Source organism: Mus caroli, unplaced genomic scaffold, assembly GCF_978045245.1.
Source record: "Mus caroli unplaced genomic scaffold, Mus_caroli_1 scaffold_13, whole genome shotgun sequence".
Taxonomy (NCBI): Eukaryota; Metazoa; Chordata; class Mammalia; order Rodentia; family Muridae; genus Mus; species Mus caroli.
Window position 1 is genome coordinate 47,484,304 of NW_028227268.1, and position 20,893 is coordinate 47,505,196.

Here is a 20,893-nt window from a genome sequence, read left to right on the forward strand (position 1 = left end):
AACTCTCTCAGTTCTCGCTAGAAAAGAGCTCGTATGTCTCCTCCACGTCTTTCCCCCTGCAGAAAAGAGCGTCTTGGTCATCCATGCTGTCCATTTTCTCTCTCCATTGGGGCTAAGAAAACCCAAGTTGCCACAGTCCTGGGTCCTCAGTGTTCTCAGAGAGACGCAGACACAGATGAGCACCTCCTTGGGGAGACTCTCACATCACCAAGGGAACTCTGTGGAATCCGCCAGCCACCTGACAGCACCGCACTCTGCCGCTCTCCCCCCACCCAACCCCCACAGTGGAGCAGCTCACTGAGCTACCCAGCCAGCCCATCTGGGTATGGACACCAGGAGAACACAATGCATCTTACTGGGTTGCAGGTCTTAATCTAGCACTTACTGAATTATTTAGGGATGGCATTAACTTATAAATGAGTGTGTTTGACTGATTTTGTGGTTGATGTACAGATAAATCCTAATGAAAGACAACTACACGATTTTAAATTATTAATTAGACTGCCACTTAACAAAGCTTATTTGGCACTCTATTTCCTTGCTTAACAAGACAAAAACTTTAAGGAAAGGGCTCTGTATTAGCCCAGAGGCTCTTGATTTGCATTCTGTTTTTATCGCTCTAAAAATGAAAACCATAGATCCTGACCTTAAGCAGGCAACTCTGGCACAGCAAAGCCCCCAGCAGGCCGCTCTTCCTTCCTGGAGAATGCTGGATGGCTCGGGGCCTTGCTTGCCCTGATGCCTCTCATCTCTCTTGACCAGAGGCTTGCTTTTTATATCTCAGGTTCTGTCAGGGTAGGCTATGAGCTGGAAACACTGGCACAGCAGCCGCCGAAGCCTTCAGCACTGTAGGCAGCTAGATTTCACTCCAGAGGTGGTGGCCAGTGGAGTCCGTTTATTAAGAGATAAAGGTATCTCCCCCAGACCCCCAAAAGATCTCACAGGGATAGCTTTACTAGGACAATCAGAAATCAGATCGATGACTCTCATGGTCTGGGGCTTATTTGTTCCCTCTTCTCTAGGAGAGTCCCTTTTTCTTCTTCCTTCAATCCCCCCACCTTCCAAATCATACATAAACCACTAAACTCACTCTAGTCTAGGATCCCTGCATCAGCTAGGCAACTATCTCTCAAACCAACCTATAAACCTAGCTGTTTGGAGCTTTTGGGGACAAATCTACAAACAGAAACTTCAATGGCCACCTCCCGTGGCCTTAGCCTGAGGCATGTTTTGGCTTCGGGCACACAAAGAATCTGAGCTTCCTCCACATGTGTGCAGAAAAGACAAATCCAGGGATCGGATCAGCGCCCCAAAGAGGAAATTGACCAGGAAAGGACCAAATCAAAAGTCATTTGCTCACACAGTGTCCCAGGAGCAGGCTCCAGGCCACCCACGCCCCGCCCAGCCTTGGCAAGGACTTCTCTGCTCTGTTTCCCTCAAGCCAACCCAGGTGTGAACCTCAATTGATGGAATCTCTCTAGTCAACCTCATCTGTGCTGGGAGAAAGAGCCCAAAGCCTCCAGTGGCCATCTCTCGAGCAGGGACAGGATCCTTCTCCCGGGGAGCATCCCCCCAGAATGCACTGGGCTTGTCTAGAGCTGGGCTTCTGGCTAGCAAGGATACCAAAGAGCTATTGGAGACTGCTGGAGCCTCCCTGGGCACCTAAGCCATATAAATAAAGTGTGTGGGCTGCTTTGTGGCTCATTCTTAACTGTAAACTGCCAAAAGACAAAAGACCAAAAGGGAAATGAGATGTCATTCTTCCCCATTATCTCCATCACAGACCTACAGCCCAGACATGGCAGCCTTTTCAAAATTGTCTGGGAAGCTTTCCCCGCTAGAGCGAGTCTACATGGTCCATGCCCAGGCTTCTCAGACTCCACTGTCTCCAGCTCAGTAAAAATCACCTTCCCTGTGCAGACACACTGGCCTGCACTCCAGCACTGCTGAGTGGCTGAAGTGACTTTCCGTGTCTTTCTGTAGGAAAAGGAACTGGGGTGTTAAACAGTAAAGCGGTTCTTCTAACTACTGCAGAGACTTGCCCCACACCACAACGAAAGAGAGGCAATGTGTCGTCCCTCCCCCCCCCCCCATCTTCGTACTGCACCGACCCACGTGGAGGGCACAAGTCACACACAAGTTTGTGATTGTTCTTACATGGTGAGGCAGCCAAACCTCCGCGGTTGCCTGAGGCTGGACCACCACTCAGCCTTTTCGACTCATAACGAAGGCGTGGCTTTTCACCCACCTGTCTGACCTGCTTATCTGGGTCTCTCATCTCCCGGTATCTGCTTCTCTCCGCCCATCTCAGGGCTTCGCTCCCCCCACCTCTGCCACCACCCCCTGCCCGCTTTCTCCTTCCCCATCCTGCTGTGAGGTCAGAATCCTGTGCTTACGACACCTCGGTCTGTTGCCATGGAAACAGGGGCGGATTAAGGCTGGAGCGCAGGGATCAGGCCCCTCCGCTACCTGAGCTCCCGCCTCAGCTGGTTCCCGCAGGGCGGGAGCAGCTAGCATCAGGCACCAAGGCTCAGCAGCCGCCCGGCCGAGGCAAGGGACAGGGGAATCCCAGCGGGGCGCCACAGCTAGCACACTGGGACCTCAGAGCAAAGAGACACGCAGAGGAGGGGAGCAGAGGGTAACGGGTCTGCGAGCTCACGTGTGGTCACCTGCCCTTTCTGGGCCGGAGGGACAGCACCTAGAACCGCAACCACGTGGGGGCGCGGCAGGACTTCCCCGGCACCCGCGCCAACTTTGCTCCGCTCCTGCTGCCGGGGAGTCTGGGCGAGGTGGTCACCGAGCCAGCGCCCGTTAAGTTGAACCTGGCTCTGGCCGCGCGCACTGCCAGCATGGCCTTAGCGGTTGCGTCCCTCTGATCCAGGCATTAGGAAAGTTTAAGGAACCGGACTTCTGGCACTTGACACTCCCCACCCTCGGTCGCTAAATGCTCAGGACTGGTCCCCGGGGATAAGGGCAGGATGCTGGGAAGATGCCTGCGTTCCGGCGCGCCTCCGGAGTTAGGAACGGTGGTGAACGCCGGGGCCGCGCAGTGACTGACCGCTGCCTGCACCCAAGCGCGGGTTGTACTCAGTGCTGAAGCAGCAGAAGCAGGGGCGGGTGCCCGCGCAGGGGATGGAGCCTGCAAGTGCAAAACTTTATAATGGAGAGGCAAAGGTCCCAGGAGGCCAGCTCCCTTTTTATCAAAGGTTTCACACTCTGGTCTCTGAACCCTCAAGACAGATCCCTGAGGCCTTGGCCACTCGATCCATGAACAAACCCCGTGTCTCGCAACAGGCCACCAACGGGAGCTCAGCTCCAGCAGCAGGCGCACGGCGGGTGCCTGTGACAAAAGCCAGCCACCTAGTAGGGGGCTGCTTCCGGGACCCATTTCCCTGGCGTTCGACGGCTCCCGGGGCTTGTTGCTCGGCCCGGTTTCATGTAACTCCAACTTGCCCCTGAGGTTCCAACTCACCTTTGCGAAGCATGTTGGCCGCGGGGCCGCCGCTCCGAGGTCGGCCTAGGCGCGCTCCCTCCTGGGGTCCAGATTCAAATCCCTGGGCGCCAGCTGCAGCTAATCCGAGAGCGTCGAGGCGGAGGCAAACCGGGAATCCGCTTGTGCCCGGCGGCCCGGTCCCGCAGGGGCATGGTGAGCCCAAACCCGGCGCCCAGGGCACCGGCGCCTGCTAGCAACCGCGGCGCTGCCAACCAACGCGGTGCGCTCGCTCAGCCCCGGGGCGAGTGGCTTGCTCCGCCGAGCTGGCGGCCTGATTCTGCCGCCCCAAACACTTTGCAGGCGGTTTTGAGGGGGGACGCCGCCCCCTGGCCGGCCAGCCGATGTCCCCTCTTCCCCGCCCCCTCGGGCAGCGGCTGCTGCAAAAGGGCGCTCGCACGCACAGCCCAGCTCCGGGAAAGCGCCCGGCGCGCGTTTGCAGGACCGAGCGATCCGCCGAGCGGGGCGCCTCCCTTCCTCCCCCCGGCTTCCCCCACCTCTCTTCCTCCTCCCTCCCTCCCTCCCTCGCTCTTCAGCTCCCTCCCTCCCGCTCCGTTCCCCGCCCCCGCTCACGGAGCGCCTCCCATACAAAATTTATGAAAGTGCTCTCAGCTCGCGGTGCGGAGCGCCGTCCTATTCCCAGGGCAGCGGCGCTCAGCCGTGCGGCGCCGCCTTCCAAGGTGTTTTCGCTGCACCTGCCCCCGGGGACGATCCTCGGCCCGCGTCCGTCCAAGTACCTGCCCCAGTCATCCGCGGGTCGTCCGGCCACTGTAATCGCCCTCCCCAGCCCCGCAGGCTTCTCCGAGCACGTACCCGCAGCCCAGCCCCCGCCTGTTTGCCCTTCGCTGCTGGAGGTCATCAAGAGAAGCGGCTGGAACCGTGTACCGGCCCTGAACCCCGATGACAAGTCCGACACCCTTGCCCCGTCTCCTCCCTGACCCGCATCCCTTCCTCCCTGTGAGGCTCGACGGCTCTTCCCGGCCCAGAACTGCTCCGGCGACATAGCTTTCCCCCACCCCGCCCGCCCATCCAGAGTCCCAAGACACTGTTCTTTGGGGGTGGGGGGGAGATGTGCGGGACAGCTAACATTTGGGGATGTCCAGTTGGAAATCGTATAAAGAACTATGGGAGTTCAGGTGGGCTATCTCTGGCTGGAAGGCCTCCGGTCCCCTTTAGTCCTATACAGACCCCGCCCATGAGAGGATTCTCCAAACAGGGAGGAGGTACCGCCTGGAAAGCCGGTCGGTCCTACAAGGGACCTTTGGGCCAAGTGTGGAGAAGGTTCAAGCCAGCAGAGATCCTAGGTGGAGGCCGGCACCCCCTACTGGCCCGGGATAAGAAGGACTCCCTAAGAGGAAAAAGACTGGGCCAGGTCACTCGTTGAACATTTTAAGAGTTGTATGTATTACATTATGTGGAAATTCAGCCAGTGAAAAAGAGAAGGTCCCTGTCCTCGAGTTTATACTCTAATAGGACCAAAAGAGAAAAGTTCAGATGATGGAAGTATCTGGAAGAAAGACAAAGAGGGTGTTGCTCTGGAGCTGATCCGGAATGCGAGTGGGGTGGAAGTGGAAGTGGAGCTGATGTGACAGCTGCCATCTAACCAGAGATCTAAGTTCTCTGTGGAGAAAACTTGGAGGGGTGATCAGAAGTCAGAAGCAAGGCCATTATCATTGGTACGAATACAGATAATCAGAACCCTAAGGTCCCGCGCCCCTGGTTTGAGCTGAGTGTGAGGGAGAATCAGATCTGATTCTCCCTCAGAAAGTCTGGGTTCAACAGGTGGAGAGGAGACGACACCTGGAAAGACTGCACAAATGTTTGAAGTAACCTTATTTAGAACATTCTTCAGCTTGGTCCTTCTAGGGTTGGGAACACAAAGAGAGATATTCCTTAGTTCCTGCCAGCTGCAGGAACCCGCACTGCCTGAACCCTGGCAAACTAAACTCTAGGACAGAGCTGTGGAGACACTCCATAAAAGTAAGGCCCAGAGAGGCTAGCTGACTTGCTCAACAGCATCCAGTAATCAGTACTAAACTGTGGGCCGGGATGAGGGCTTTGCTATTCACTTTCCCACCTTCCCGTGCCGCCTCCCCATGAACCCCTTGCCCCATCGACTCCAATGTATTGGGCAGACTTGGGCGGTGTGAGTGTGAGAAGCAGTTATTTTGGGATTTAGGAGGGCTGGATGTTGACTTGGAGTCCAGCCAGGGAATGGGGGTGGCTGTTGGTGGGTGTTGTGGTGTAATGGGGGAGGGGGTTACATTGAGCCCGCCTTCTCATCAGGCAGTAATTACTCAGACTGCTGAGTAACTCAGGAAGGAGGACCCTCACCGTGGACAGATGGAAGTGTCCTCAGCCCAAGCTGATTGACAGTTACCACTGTCCTGCTCGGCAAGGTCTTAGGGACACAGTCATGATGGTTTTTACACTGCAGCCTTCATCCTGTATCATCTGGTTTCCAAAGTGGGGCAGGGCTGCTCACATGTGACAGAAGCTATACAGCAATGTTAGGAGACAGTGCATACCTCTGATCAGGTAAAGGTCCCAGGAGATGAGAGGGCTGCTGGGGAGAAGCCATTGGGCCATTGGCACCAATCTTTCCACTATAGAACTTGAAGCTAAACTAGAACAGAAGGTGTCCACAGACAGACTAGGCTTTGGTATGCTGAGGTGGCAGAGTGGGCTCCAGAATGCACTGAGGGGTAGAGATGTCTAGAGAGGCTGGGAGACACAGGAAGCCCAGGCTGGACTCTTAAGGTGAACCGATGATGAGCACACTCTGGGTCAAGCTATATCCGTCTTAAGAGTTGCAGAGACTGAAGGGGCATTGACCCTTTCCATTGCTTCCCTTGGCTGCTCACTCCCAGTCTGCCTTCCTCTCTCCTCTGAGCAGCCTCCCAGGCAAGGCCGGTACCTGGCTGCTTGTTTTTACATCTCTCAGCACCTTAATTAGGGGTTTCCAAGCAGGGAGGGCCTCCAGGGGAGCCTGAGGCCACAGAGCTGTCTTAAAGGGACAGCTGTGCTCGCCACTGCAGAGAGAGGAGGATGGGAGTAGGGGTTCAGAGTGCTGGTGACCGTGCTGCAGAAGGCTGAGGGTAAGCCCGGCAGGTGCTTTGTTCTGCCAAAGGTCAAGGCTGTCTTGCTGACTGCTCTGCCTTCTCTTTGGGGTCCCAGGAGTGCTGTCCACTGATCGGGAAAAAGGCTATAGCCTGAAGGACAGACTAGAGAGGGCAAGACGCAGGAGGTTTAGTGAATTGAGGCCTTAGGCTGCCCTATCCTTCCAAGAAAGCCTTTTCAGTTTCCAGCTTTTCCCTTGAGTACCGGCTTCCTCCGTGTCGACCCTTTACACTCTGGGTACATAGAAATTCACACTAAGCTCTCAGCTTGGTAGCTGGGCTGGTAGGCGTTAAGGCTCCATCTTGCTGGGACAGCAGAGGTCTCTGAGGTAGAGAATGTGCCCATGTGAGCTGACGGACTACACTTTACAAGGAAAGAAACGGGGAGCAACAGGAAGGCCTGGTAGGTCGCAGAACTCCTTTAGGCACACTCATCTGGGAGTAACAGCTTTGAACTAGGTTAGAGAAGAGCGTGAGAGCAAGGGGGACCACTAGGGGACGCAGAGAGGCTTGAGAGTCCAGACCTTTTGTACCAACCGGTGCCCATTGTAGCACCGCCCTCTTCTCCTTTTAGTCACCGCCCTGCTAGAATCTCCGCCCTCGGCTCGGCGGCTCGGCGGTCGATTGTGCTACCTGCGCTCTCCGCGCTCTTCCAACGCTGTCTTTTTGTTCCCCACGTGGGCTCTTGGGTGATGGCGGCGCTGGTTGTGTCCGAGACTGCGGAGCCAGGAAGCCGAGTCGGCCCTGGCAGAGGTGGGTGCAGCAACGCTGTGACCTCCAGACCTCGCATCTCTGGTGGGACCCCCAGGTCAGGGACAGGGCGGGAGGTGACACCTTTCCCCTTGAGACCGGAGAGTTGTCATGCTGTTAAAACTTCTGAGCTCTCATCACCAGACCCAGGGACCCTGGGACTGCCCCTCCTGGGAGTTTTTCCACAAGGCGAAACCACGCCCTATCCCAGCTAGCAGAGCCGGAAAAGTGAAGGTACAGGACAGATCCGACGGAAGGGAAGGGACCACGGTGCGCTTCCTTTTAAGGTGGACTCGGAGGATATACTTTTATTTATGCGAAGAGGAGTTTGGTGTCCTTTACCAGTAATTGCCAGCCTTGTGCTAGATGTAGGGACTAGAGTATTACCCTGACCCTGATCTCTACTCAACTGGAGGGGCGGGGGAATACAAATTCAAACCTGACAACCTTGATAAAAGGGGGCGGGGGGTGCCTACTGCTCTCCGTACTAGCACCTGCTGTGCCCAAAAGCCCACAAGAGATTGGACCTGGCCGAAGAGATTCTGTAGGGAAGCTGACAAGCCCACGCTCATTGTCCAAGGCCATGAAACTGACCCAGCGCTCTAACAGTGGTAATATTCAAACGCGATGTCAGAGCCCCAGCCTTCCAGGCTATGGAGTTCAACACACCCTTCTACCACAGTAGAGAAAAGCACAGATCTGGAAGGATCCCTCCCATTCAGAGGGGCCCTAGCAAGTAGTTCTGGTACATAATACAGGTTCTGAGGTATGGGATGACTAAACTTGTCTTTTCCAAACTTTTTGGCTCCTAGAGTGGGAAGTTCAGGATAAGACCTTGCTGAAGAGCCTCGGTTTTTGTTTTGTTTTGTTGTTTTGAGACAGGGTTTCTCTGTGTAGCTCTGCCTTTCCTGGAACTCACTCTGTAGACCAGGCTGGCCTTGAACTCAGAAATCCGCCTGCCTCTACTTCCCAAGTGCTGGGATTAAAGGTGTGGGCCACCAATGCCCGACTCAGTTTTTTTTTTTTTCAAACCAAAAAAAAATGAATTAGAAAAAAATTAACATTCATTTATTTTACATTATGTGTCACAGTGCTTGTGGAAGTCATAGAGTAATTAGTGGAGGGAGTTTTTTCCATGTGGATGGATGCACAGGGTTGGAGCTTAGGTCCTGAGTCTTGGCACCTTCACCCATTAAGCTATCCCTCTGGTTTCAGTATTTTTTTTTCTGTTCAAGGGCTTATTTGTATATCTCTGCTCAGGCTAGAGTGTTAACTCCTAAGGTGTAAGCTGTTTGTCCACTGGCACACTGAAGTGTGTTCTTTCTGGCCTTCCTAGGATGAACATAAGAACTAAGGACCAGGGGACTTACTTGTTTGTTTTAGTATTTATGTGTGTGTGACACCTGTGTGTGTACTAGAAGCTGTTGGAAGAGTGTATCCGATTCCTCGGGAGCTGGAGTTACACCCAATGTGGGTGCTGGAAATCAGGCTCTGGCTCTCTAGAAAAGGAGCAAGTTCTACAGGACTGAACTGCTCCACCACCAATTGTGGCTGTATTGAGACAGGGTCTCAAACATGGTGGCCTAGACATCCACCATGACCACCACCAAAATGTCAAAATTACACGTACACACACACACGTACACACACGTACACACATGCATGCATGCACTCTCACTGACGTGGCACACACACAGTGGGGGTTGAACCCAGAGCCTTGTCCATGCTAAGCAAGTAGTCTGTGCTATATCTTTACTTTTCACTTTGATACAGTCTTATTGTACCATGCCCGACTAAATTGTGTATATGTGTGTGACTCTGTGTGTCTGAGCATGTTTGTGTGTGTGTGTGTGTGTGTGTGTGTGTGTGTGTATAGAAGCCAGAGGTTTATGTCAGCTATCTTGTTCTCCACTTTTTTAAGTTTTAAAGCCAGGCATGGTGGTATATCTTTAATTCCAGCACTCAGGAGGCAAAGGCCTATCTGGTCTATATAGTGAGTTCCAGGCCAACCAGAGCTACACAGAGAGAACTTGTCTTTAAGAAAAAAATAAACACTTGGTAGGAGGTGTTTGTGTCTGTCTGTAAGTCTGTGTGTGCATGTGTGCACCCACTTGCATGTGTGTGTGTCCTCCTGTGTGCGTGCATGCCTGTGTGGTGACACGTGTGGAAACCATGAGTCCCTTTATCATATGGATTCAGGGGATTGAACTCAGGTCCTCAGGCTCCAAGGCAGGCACCTGTACCCCTAGTCCTCTTTCCAGTCCTCCATTTTCTTTTTAAGACTGACTTTTTGTGTGTTTCCGTGCATGCACATGTGTGTGCAAGTGCCTGGTATTCGATCCCCTGTAGCTGGAGGTGCAGGTTGCTGTCAGTGACAAGTGCTTGTAATGATGAGCCGTCTCTCTAGCACCCCACCTTAATTTCTTAATTCAGTCTGTCACTGAAACTGGAGCTCATTGCATGGGTGCTGGAGATCTGAACTTAGGTCCTCATGCTTGTGTGACAAGCACTTTTACCTTTTCTTTCTTCACCTCCGATTTTTGTGGGGGATTTTTTTTCTTTTTCTTTTTTTTTTTCTTTTTTTTTTTTTCCATCTCATTATGAGGCTCTGAGTGGCCTGAAAATCACTATGTAGACCTGGTTAGCCTCAAACTCAGATTTTTTTTTTAAAGCTTTAAGCCGGGCGGTGGTGGTGCACATCTTTGATCCCAGCACTCGGGAGGCAGAGGCAGGCAGATTTCTGAGTTCCAGGCCAGCCTGGTCTACAAAGTGAGTTCCAGGACAGCCAGGGCTACACAGAGAAACCCTGTCTCAAAAAACCAAACCCCCCTTCCCCCCAAAAAGCTTTATGTCTATCAGTGTTCTGTTTGTGTGTATGCCTGTGGACAGAAGAGGGTATCAGATCCCATTATAGATGGTTGTCAGCCACTATGTAGGTTTTGCAAATTGAATTCAGCATCTCTGGAAGAGCAGCCAGTGAGTGCTCTTAACTGCTGAGCCATCTCCCCAGCCTAGATTTTTTGGGAGGAGGGGAGAACAAGGTCTTGTTGACTTTACTGGTCTTGACATCTTGATCCTTCTGCCTCAGCTTCTTGAATGCTGGGATCATAGATGCACATACCATGCCTGGCTTTATTATTCTTTTAAATGAGGAGAGGGACAAAAGTATAGATTAAGCAACTTTGGCCAAATCAGTGGGACTTGAGTTGTATGACTCCTTTGCTTTTTAGTCTTTTTTTGTGTCATCTCTAGTCCTGAGGGGTGAGTCATACCCCCATTTATGACTGCTAGTAACCTCACAGCATAGAAATTCATCATGCAGATTTCCCCCCTTGTTTATGGGCTGTCTCTCTCTCTGTAGGATGAATTCAGTTAGGGCAAAAGCTGGGTGGATATCCTTTGTGTGTGGAATCTGGGCCTTCAATTTAGAGTTAACAGATTAAGTGGCTCTGGCTGCCTGTGGTCTAGAGCAGATGCAAACTCAGGCCTTAATGTTTTTTCTAGGTCGCATCTCTCGGGGGCGACTGGCCAATCAGATCCCCCCTGAGATCCTGAACAACCCCCAGTTACAGGCTGCTGTCCAAGTTCTGCCTTCTAACTACAACTTTGAGATCCCCAAGACCATCTGGAGAATCCAACAGGCCCAGGCCAAGAAGGGTGAGCCCTCAAAGGGTGGAGCTGTGACAAGGTTGGAAAGGTTGCCTGCCCAGGCGTGGGGCTAGTCCTGTCCCAGGCTCCTCTAGCTCTCTGCCTTTCATCTGTTTGTCTTGCAGTGGCCTTACAAATGCCAGAAGGCCTCCTCCTCTTTGCCTGCACTATTGTGGATATCTTGGAAAGGTGAGGCTTGGGCACTGGAGAGCAAGCTGAGCCCTTGCACAGTATAGATATGTCTGTTGGCATAATTTTTCTCTCCTGGACCACTGGATAAACCCTAAGCCTCCTCCTGGACCACTGGCTAAACCCTAACCCTGCCAGCATGTTATATACACACAAAAGGGAAAAACTCAAAACAAAATTCCCAGGTTGTTGTGAACTTGGCTTGTCCATTTCCCTTCCCTTATATAGTCTGAGCAAGGGCAAAGGAGTTAATTTCTGTTTCTAGGCCAGAGCAGATGGTAGCATCTGGGAGGAACCTAAAAAAGCTAACCCTAAATGGGTGAGGGTCTGGCTGTCAAGGGTTGGGGCAGAGTAGAGGGATGAGAGGCTGGGGAGTTGAAGAGGGTGCATCTTTCTCAGTTTGGGTGGGAGTAGGTGGGTGGCAGAGGTGAGAGATGCCTAAGTTTCTTCATGACAATGAACCATTGCTGGGGGGGGGGGGGAGCAGTGCTCAGCCATCTGGAGCCAGCATGAGCGCAGGGAGGGGGAATGCAGAAAGGGGAGGTCATCTCGTGCTGGGAACCTCCTACTTCCCTGCTGCTGCCCTCACCCTTCTCCCTCCCCACCACCACAGACCCACTTCCCTGCTCCCACCCTCTTGCCCCTTGGGGATGCTCTCTGGGGCTCAGGCCAATTTGCATACATTTTAATCTATAAAAAATTAAGTGCTCTGGCTGACTCAGAGCCTGGGCTGCATTCTAAGGAGCTGAATAATCTGCTTCTGTGCACAGCCTGATTTGGGGAAGGGGGTGGAGGAGGGGGCAGACTGGCAGTGGTTCAGCTTCCCCGCCCCCCACTGCACCCCAGAGGAAGAATGGGGGGCCCAGCCACAGAGCCAGCATCTATGCCCAGGTACGGTGTCTTCCAAGGAGAGCTAAGCCTCCTTCCTGCTCTGGCCCAGCGGTGATTTTGGGGGTGCAGGGTCTTTCCTACCACCCTGTCCCCCAGTGATTCAGTCCTGGCAGCAGATCTCAAAACAATGTGCTGTCCAGAGCCCACTCTTCCTGATTGCATGAGGAGTGTGGGCAGCACCATGTGCTGTGGGGGAGCTGCGCATGGGTCCTCCCAATCCTGGGCACCCATGGCCTTACCTCTGGGTGGGGAGCTGGTGGGGTCTGGGCAAGGGGAGACCATGCCTCCACGTACATCCACGCCTCCACAAACAATAATGGCAGAGTTTGTGAGGGGGGATCTTTACATGCCCTGGGTAGGGTAAGTCACAGTCTCAGGGGTCTGTCTGGACTATTCACATGCACTTCGGAGGGCTGGGGGTCTTGCAGTCTAAGGCTGGACAGGGTGCTGCAGACATATCCTCACATAGCAACTGTTCCAGGAGCTGCTGCCAGGGCTGAGGGAGGTGGCAGATGCACCCCTCCTACTCTTGGTTGGCAGCTGCCAAGTCAAGATCTGGGTCCTGAAACACCTCCAAAGTGAGGACTGTCTCCCATCTCAAACTGTGTCTCTGTTCCACTGTTCCCCAACCCCACCCCTACAGGTTCACAGAGGCTGAGGTGATGGTGATGGGTGATGTCACCTATGGGGCTTGCTGTGTGGATGACTTCACTGCAAGGGCCTTGGGAGTTGACTTCCTGGTGCACTATGGTCACAGCTGTCTAGGTATGGTGGGCTGGGACACCAGAATACTGGCAGGGAGGCAGGCTGCAGGCTGGTCTTCTCTACTGTGTGTTTTCCTTGTTGTACTTGCAAGCACACAGTCCCTCCTGGTTCCCAGGGTGGCCTTGGTCTTTCTGCTTTGCAGTTTGCCCTTTCCTTTGGATTTGGCTGCCTTGGGAATCATGTCTGCATGTTTGATGTTTTTGTTTGTTTGGGTTGGGTTGGATTTTGAGACAGTCTAACTCTCTAGCCCAGGGAGGCCTGGAACCTAACAGCTGCGCTCCTGTTTCAGCCTCCCAGCTGCTGGCTTATATAGGTGTGGGTAAGCACACCCAGCAGATACAGGTGTGTGAAAGGCTGTTACTGGGAGAACAGGCTGGGTACCCAGCTAAAATGAGAATGGAGATCCTCCCCTCTCCCGTAATCCCTCGCAGAATGAAGCCAATGCCCTGGCCAGGATCCTCGCTCCTCCTGCCTTTCAGAACACTTGTTTTGAACTCTTCTCTGTAGTCCCCATGGACACCTCTGTTCAAGACTTCCGAGTCTTGTATGTCTTCGTGGATATCCGGATAGACACTGCCCACCTTCTGGACTCGGTCCGCCTCACCTTTACCCCAGGCAGCTCACTTGCTCTGGTTAGCACCATTCAGTTTGTGTCAACCTTACAGGTAAGTAGATCAGCTAGCATTGTGCGGGGTGGAGAAGCTACTCCAGGGTAGTAGAGGGCTGCTCCTGGCTCCCGTGCCTGGTGCTCTGGGTTGTTCCTCTGGCCCTGACTTTCTCCCAGATTCCTTTCCTTCATTATCAATACAGGCAGCTGCACAGGAGCTGAAAGCTGATTATCACATCAGTGTCCCACAGTGCAAGCCCCTGTCCCCTGGGGAGATCCTAGGCTGCACATCCCCTCGGCTACCCAAGGAAGTGGAAGCTGTTGTGTAAGTGAAACATGGGGGCCAGTTTGTAGAGACATTCAAAAGATGTATCCTCAGGGAAAGAGGCTAGTCTAAAGTTCTGAACCTGTGTGCTCAAGGTCACCTTGGAAGATGGGGCGTATGTGGGGACCACACTTCAAGTTTACTTGCACTCTCCAGCTGTCCATCCTTCATCCAGAAAGCCGTGCTGAGGGTGGAGACAGAACTCAGAGGGCCTGATGGGGGGATCAGGGTGGGTAGAAATGGAGAGAATGTAATTGGAGAAGATGGATGGGCACGCCCAGGCTGCAGCCCCATTAATTTAGCATCCGGACAGCTAACAAGCAGGAGCAGCGTGTCTCCTGCCGCCTAATTATTTTAGGTAATGGAAATGCTTAATGTTGTGTGAATGCAGCCAGCCTCATAGCCGACAGCTTCTTCGGCTGGGACTGGGGATGGGAGTCCTTTTCTAGCTAGTGGCAAGAAGGGAAGGAGGGGCACTGTGATTCAGCCCCACCACTGGCAGCTTTGGAGACTGGTCCCACAGGTTTGGCTATACCCACATAGGATACTCCTGCCCTTAGGCCCACACATAGGACTTCCACAGCCCAGGCCTGGCAGCCCTGCTCCCTGAGGGCCATGCCCCATGTACTTGTGCCAGCATAATGGATACCCATCCTCTGAGGCCTCAAGGTGCATGTTGAGGGAGGTTGAGTGTTGGCCTCCATTATGCTCTCCAAGAGAGAAAGAAGCAGATGCTATGGATGTCTTATCTTATAGGCCTTGGACTCTGCAGGTCCTATGACAGTACTGTGAGTGAGGGTATCTCTGAGGGTATGTTCTGTGTGGCCTGGTGGTAAAACCTGGTAACCAATCTCAAATACATGGCTTGATAGCTTTTGAGCTTTGAGCAAGTGGGTTTTGTCTTACTTTGTAGCCTCTGCTGTTCTGGAACTCACTGTATATAGCCCAGGCTGGCCTCAACTTCATAGATATTCCCTTGTCTCTGCCTCTCAACTGCTGGGATTAAAGACATGAGCCAATATGCCTAGCTTGAGCAATGTATTAAAGTCTTTGAAACTTGGGTTTACCTCCTGTAAGATGGCAATAGCATAGGTGTTTTAGGGCTTACTTTAGATCTGGAACTCAGAAAGTATAACTTTGTATTGTATCAGTGCTGGGTATGGTCCAAGAATAGCCAGTGTGTACCCTGGAACCTCTTCTACAGCCTATATAACATAGATTTTTTAAATTTTATATCTTTATTTTTATTTGTTCATTTTGGATTTCCTAGACAGGGTTTCCCTGTGTAGCCCTGGCCATCCTAGAGTTCATCTGTAGACCAGGCTGGCCTCAGATTCAGAGACCCACCTCCATCTTCTGTGAGATACCACCACTCTTTATTGCATGAATGTTTTGCCTTCATGTATGTCTGCCTGGTACATTTTGGAGGTCAGAAAAGTGCATCATATTCTCTAGAAAAGGAGTTACGAGTGGCTGTGAGCCACTGTGTAGGTGCTGGGAATTAAACCCAGGTCCTCTGAAAGAGCAACCAGTGCTCTTAACTGCGCAGACATCTTAAACACAACTTCTATGTCTGTGTTGAGCTGAATAAAAGAGAAACTCTCCCTCAGCTTTCGAATTGTGCTCTTGAGCCCAGGTGGCCTTTGGCCTTGGCACTTGCCATGGAAGCTGCTGCATCACACAGCTGTCTCCTAGACATGTCTGTCCAGTCCTTGCTGGACATACAAGAGGCCTGAAGAGATGAACTGACATCAATCTCCCTGACTCAGCAGCATAGGTAGCTGAGAACTCAGTCTCCGGACCTGTAAGCCAGGGCACCCCCTTTGCTATTCCATTACTGCACTTACACACTCTTCCCGCCCTGCAGGTATCTTGGAGATGGCCGCTTTCATCTGGAGTCTGTCATGATTGCCAACCCTAATATACCTGCTTACCGGTATGGGCTGGGGAGGGCTGACCATGTATGGCAGGATGAGAGCCTCTGCCCTGGAGGCCCTCATTAGGCTGAACTACCCCTTCATTCCCTGGTCACTAAATGACTGAAGCACATCTGGAATTTAGACCCAGGACTGCTGTTGCCTACCTGGGAGTCACCCCTAAGCTCTTAAAACACTCCCTTGCTCTTGCCTGCCCTAGCTGGAGGGCTGATCTCTATGGTTACTGATCTCAGTAATAATCCTTGTTTCCAACTAGGGCCAGATTTCCTAAATCCCTCTTTAGTTCCTGTGTCAGGGAACTACTTAGCTGACTCTGGGCTGTCACCATGATCCTGACAACTTTTCCAGGTATGACCCATATGGCAAAGTCCTATCCAGAGAATACTATGACCATCAGCGCATGCAGGCCACTCGCCAGGAAGCCATTGCTGCTGCACGCTCAGCCAAATCCTGGGGCCTTATTCTGGGAACCTTGGGCCGCCAGGGCAGTCCCAAGATCCTGGAGGTGAGAGGCCTGGGCATCAGGAGGAGGGGCTGACAGGAAAGTAGCTGGAGAAACCAGTAGGCTGAGGTGTCTAGCTTTGGCCACTTCATCTCAGAAGCTCCTGCTTGGCCTCCCTCTCTCGGCAGCACTTGGAATCTCAGCTCAGAAACTTGGGACTTCCTTTCGTGAGGCTGCTGCTCTCTGAGATCTTCCCCAGCAAGCTCAGTCTACTTCCTGGGGTGGATGTGTGAGTTTCCCCACCTTACCCATGTATGGTGACCAGCTAACGGGAGCTTAGAAACCAGGTTCTGGCCAGCACAGATCAAGAACTTATCTAGCACGGGCCACCCTTGACCATGGGCCGCCTGCATTGTCTAGCCATCAAAGTCTGGTGGGAACGAGTGTAAGAGCGCTCGCTGTGTACAAACCTTGGTTCTAGATGGGTAGTTACAACTGAACTGTCCCCAGAAGTTGGCTTATGGAGTGAAGGGCTGATGACCGTTTGTTTGATTCCATTAAGGTGGATTTTTTTTTTCTTTTGCATGTGTGTTAGTTTGTGTGAAGCTTTGGTATCCACCCCACCCCACCCCACCCTTTCTTTTTTCCCCCTGAAGCAGGATTGGCAATCCACCTCTCGTAGTGCTGGAGTACAAGTGTATATCATATACCACACACACATACTTTTGCCTCTTATTTTAGATGGTTGTGAGCTACTATGTGGGTGTTGGGACTTGAACTTGAATCCTCTGCAAGAGCAGCCAGCTCCCTCAACCACTAAGCTGTGTGTCCAGCTCCACTTTTGCTTTTAGTGCAATGGTTTTGGGAGTTAAGGTCAAGTTCAGGGCAATCATAGTTACCTCCCCAACAGTATATAGTCGGATCAGTACATCCTGTTGACAAGTGGACATACTGAGATACTGAGACACCGTTATGTTCTTCAGTGTGGTACCCCAGAGAGAGGTGGCCTTCATGTCACATCTTCACTGACTTACCTCCCTAGGTGGGTGCAGGTGGCATGTCCACGCCTCTCCATTGACTGGGGTTCAGCCTTTCCCAAGCCACTGCTGACACCCTACGAGGTAACAACCACATTTTGAAAATCTTTGTATTTCCTGTTGAGGGAGGGTTGTGAGATGGCTGGCATGGGTAAGCAGCACTTAGGGTCGAGCCACCATCTTGCTGTGTAGTTTTTGTTTATATTTAAGAGTTGCTGGTCTCAGTTTACAGATTGCTGGGAGACGTGAGCCAGCACACCTGACTCGCTGTATAGCTGCGAGTCTCTTCACCTCACACTCCCTTTCTGAAGAATAATGATAATACACACCCTTCATAGACCCTGGTCAAATTTGCTAATGCAGGGACAAAAAAAAAAAGTGTATCATTGTCTTTTCTCCCCTAGGCAGCTGTGGCCCTGAAGGACATTTCTTGGCAGCAACCCTACCCCATGGACTTCTACTCTGGCAGCTCCTTAGGGCCATGGACAGTGAACCACGGTCGGGACCGAGCACCCCGGGGTCTCTGCCAGCCTGCATCTGACAAGGTAGCCAACTTTAAGCAGGGCTGAGAGGCAGCCTACAGGCGCAGCCTTGGCGTGACGTGGTCCACGGCCGCCGCCCTGAGGACAGCGGGGGAAATGCAAGGGAGCCGGGTGGAGGTCACAGTGGAGAGACTTGAATCTGTCGGCTACCTCAGGTGCAGCAAGGGTCCAGAGGCGGCTCTCCAGCCCCAGCCTGTGAGGGTTGCAGCTGCGCAGACCAGAAGGCTACTTCGCAGGCTCCCTGAGAGGGCGAGCAGCAGGTATTTGCAGCCACGCCCCACCTTTTTGTTTTAGGAGGGCCCCGCCCTCTCTGAGCCCCGCCTTAAGGGTGTTCCCCTCACGGGCCCTGCCCCCTTGCCGGTTCTACTTCCGCTTGGGAAGGCCTGCTTCCGGTCGGTCTGCAGTATGGCCGCACGGCAGACCTTGCGAGTGCTGTGTCTAGCCGGCTTCCGGCAGAGTGAGCGGGGTTTCCGTGAGAAGACCGGAGCGCTGAGGAAGGCGCTGCGGGGTCGGGCTGAGCTCGTGTGCCTCAGCGGACCTCACCCGGTCCCCGAGGCAGCGGCTCCCGAGGGTTCGGGGCCAGACTCGGGTGAGACATTCTGGACCCCATCGCACACCTGGACCTCAGTTCTCACCTAACGCCTTTAACTCCGGCTCTAGTCTGAGCTCCCAGGCTTCCTCCTTTATCTGTGTCCAGGCCATTCCAGGTTCCCTCCCGCCCTCCAAGTCCCTGGCTGCGCTTTCCCAAGCTCTGCCTTCTTCCTCTCACCATCTCTAATCCTGGGCCTGTGCTTTTCTCCCATCTGCTTCTAGGGCCCTGTTCTCCGGAGGAGCAGCCTCGAGGCTGGTGGTTTTCTGAAGAGGAAGCCGATGTTTTCTCTGCTCTGGAAGAGTCCACAGTGTGCAGGGGTCTGCAGGAGGCCCTGGAAACTGTGGCACGGGCCCTTGACACGCTGGGGCCCTTTGATGGACTTCTTGGCTTCAGCCAGGGGGCTGCACTAGCAGCTTATGTGTGTGTCTTGGGCCAGGCAGGCGATCCTCGCTTCCCCTTGCCAAGATTTATCATACTTGTGTCGGGGTTCTGTCCCCGAGGCCTTAAGGAACCCATCTTGCAGAGCCCCATGTCACTGCCTTCACTTCATGTCTTTGGGGATACTGATCGAGTCATCCCTTCTCAGGAGAGTATGCAATTGGCTAGCCGATTCCTTGGAGCCGTCACCCTTACCCACTCCGGTGGTCACTTCATTCCAGCAGCTGCATCCCAGCGTCAGGCCTACCTTAAGTTCTTGGACCAGTTTGCAGAATGAAGGATCGACAAATGTCTCCGCATTGCTCCCACTTTGTCCAGCAGCCCTCCCCTGTGTACTCCTCACCATGGCTCCTTAAGACAACTGTCAGTTCTCAGGACACACATAAGTCCAGAGAGCCTGTAAGAAGACAGTGGTGGGCAGGCAGGGGCTGGCACCCCTGTGACGGACAGACAATAAAGCGACGCTTTAGATGTTGAATGACTTTCTTCTGCTGCCCATACCCTGGGGCAACACCAAACCAAAGCTGTGAGCCCCAAGAACACATTTTTGGTGGAAGTCATTTATTGTTTTGTATCTTTAAATTCGGCTTATTGTGTGTATGGGTGCAGACTTGTGGAGGTCAGAGGATAAGTGCAGGGACTTTATTCTCTCAACCAAGTGGGTTCTTTCTGAGCTCTGATCATTTGGCAAGTCATGCCTTTACCTGCTGAGCCATGTCACCATCCTTTTGTGGAAGTTTAAGTCCCAGACGGAAGAAGCTAGATATCTTGGTGACTTAGAAAGTTTTACATTTGAGGAGTTTGGGGAAAGAAAACACTTGGCAAGGCTCTGCTTGGCTCCATCTGCTTTTAGGTTTCCTACATCCTGGTCCCTGAGAATCGGGAGTTGGCTTTCTTTTGGTCCCTGGCTTGGCCATTGTTTTCTCTTCCATAACTGTTCCATCCCCCTCTGAACTCTGAGCTTGAAGACTTGGGTAGTACCGTATGTTGGATAGAGGCCAAAGACAGCACAGAGTAAACTGCCTTTTCCTAATGAACCCATCTGCAGGGTTTCTGAGATTACTGCTATTCATAATTGATGATGCTAATTATTGATATGTTGAGAAAGCCAAAGCTTAAGTAGCCTGCCCAGCTTAACCTCTTGCCATTTTTCTTCTCACTTCCAGTGCCCAATCTTGCCACACACGTAGCCACGCTGCTTTCTGACTGCTGCCTCTGAAAGACAGTTTTTCTAAGATCTCATAAGGTACCTACCTAGTCCCACACCACAATATCTTCTAGGGAGCTTAGTCACTGAGCAGGAGTTGGAGTTGGCCAGTTACTCCCAAGACATTCTTGTAACAGTCACTTTAAAGATACCCAGAGTTACATGTTCTTGACACACAAGTGTTTGAAGGTATACATCAGAGAAATGGTCCTGTGCTTAAGGACATGGGCTGCTTTTTCAAAGGACCTCGGTTCGGGCTCCAGCATCCATATTGTAGCTCACAATGTAGCTCTTAGTTCCAGAGGCTCTAGTCCCACGTCCCAGGGATGCACATGGTATGTGTTTAAAAGTCAATAACCTAATGGCCATGTTGGTACATGCAGGCAGAGGTAGAGGACAGTCTAGTCTACAAAGAGAATTCAAAAAAACAACCAGTTAGTGGTGGCACATGCCTTTCATCCCAGCACTGGCAGAGACAGGCAGATCTCTGAGACTGAGGTTATCCTAATCTACAGATGGAGTTCCAGAACTGACAGGGCTGCACAGGAACACTTTCTGTAACTTTTGTTAGATGACCAAGGCAGAGCCTTGCCATGTATATTCTCTTCCCCCGAACTCCACTTACATAAAAAGTCTAACTCAGTTACAAAGGCCTCTGGCTTCTTTAGGGCTTAAGATTTCCACCAAAAGACAGATGGCTCAGCAGGTTAAAGGCATTGACTGCTAACACATGCCATCTCATACACACTAAACATTTTAAAATTTCACAAAAGGATAGACTGGAATTATACCCCAAAGTCCCATGTACTGCTTTGAGATCCCCTTTTAACAGCTTGGGTGGGGAATTGGTCTCTGTGCCTTGTTCTTGCCTTACAGCGATTGCTTCCTTGACAAAAGGAGATTGAACAGATGGA

General features: G+C 52.4%; 3 protein-coding genes across 4 annotated transcripts in view; 2 read left to right on the forward strand and 1 right to left on the reverse strand.

Moving 5' to 3' along the window:
* Positions 1-3,978, reverse strand: part of Rtn4rl1 (reticulon 4 receptor like 1) — a 73,304-nt gene extending 69,326 nt beyond the window's left edge. The window contains exon 1 of the mRNA XM_021178034.2: positions 3,473-3,978. Coding sequence (XP_021033693.1) covers positions 3,473-3,485 — 13 coding nt within the window. The 5' untranslated portion in view covers positions 3,486-3,978. The remainder of the gene's footprint in view (positions 1-3,472) is intronic.
* A 2,553-nt stretch (positions 3,979-6,531) lies between these two features.
* On the forward strand, positions 6,532-18,789 carry Dph1 (diphthamide biosynthesis 1). Of its 2 annotated transcripts, none has more exons than XM_085829822.1 (13): positions 6,532-6,588; positions 10,864-11,016; positions 11,133-11,196; positions 12,731-12,852; positions 13,360-13,517; positions 13,663-13,784; positions 15,652-15,720; positions 16,070-16,226; positions 16,352-16,452; positions 17,206-17,284; positions 17,605-17,745; positions 17,898-18,002; positions 18,556-18,789. In XM_085829822.1, exons 3-12 carry the CDS (start codon positions 11,144-11,146, stop codon positions 17,985-17,987), a joined length of 1,092 nt encoding a protein of 363 aa, XP_085685948.1. In that variant the 5' UTR covers positions 6,532-6,588; positions 10,864-11,016; positions 11,133-11,143; the 3' UTR covers positions 17,988-18,002; positions 18,556-18,789. The 2 variants fall into 2 exon arrangements, with proteins under 2 accessions (XP_085685948.1, XP_021033229.1); XM_021177570.3 differs by lacking the exon at positions 6,532-6,588 and adding an exon at positions 7,265-7,362.
* Positions 18,083-19,250, forward strand: Ovca2 (OVCA2 serine hydrolase domain containing). The gene is made up of 2 exons (XM_021177572.3): positions 18,083-18,331; positions 18,556-19,250. Exons 1-2 carry the CDS (start codon positions 18,148-18,150, stop codon positions 19,047-19,049), a joined length of 678 nt encoding a protein of 225 aa, XP_021033231.1. The 5' UTR covers positions 18,083-18,147; the 3' UTR covers positions 19,050-19,250.
* The last annotated feature ends 1,643 nt before the right edge of the window (positions 19,251-20,893 follow it).

Excerpts from the sequence above, each read along its gene's own strand:
- Dph1 (XM_021177570.3), top strand. The coding sequence starts at position 7,302 with ATGGCGGCGCTGGTTGTGTCCGAGACTGCGGAGCCAGGAAGCCGAGTC. Across the intron at positions 15,721-16,069 it reads CCTAATATACCTGCTTACCG|GTATGACCCATATGGCAAAG; the intron begins GTATGGGCTGGG and ends CAACTTTTCCAG. Across the intron at positions 16,227-16,351 it reads GCAGTCCCAAGATCCTGGAG|CACTTGGAATCTCAGCTCAG; the intron begins GTGAGAGGCCTG and ends CTCTCTCGGCAG.
- Ovca2 (XM_021177572.3), top strand. The coding sequence starts at position 18,148 with ATGGCCGCACGGCAGACCTTGCGAGTGCTGTGTCTAGCCGGCTTCCGG. Across the intron at positions 18,332-18,555 it reads GGGTTCGGGGCCAGACTCGG|GGCCCTGTTCTCCGGAGGAG; the intron begins GTGAGACATTCT and ends ATCTGCTTCTAG.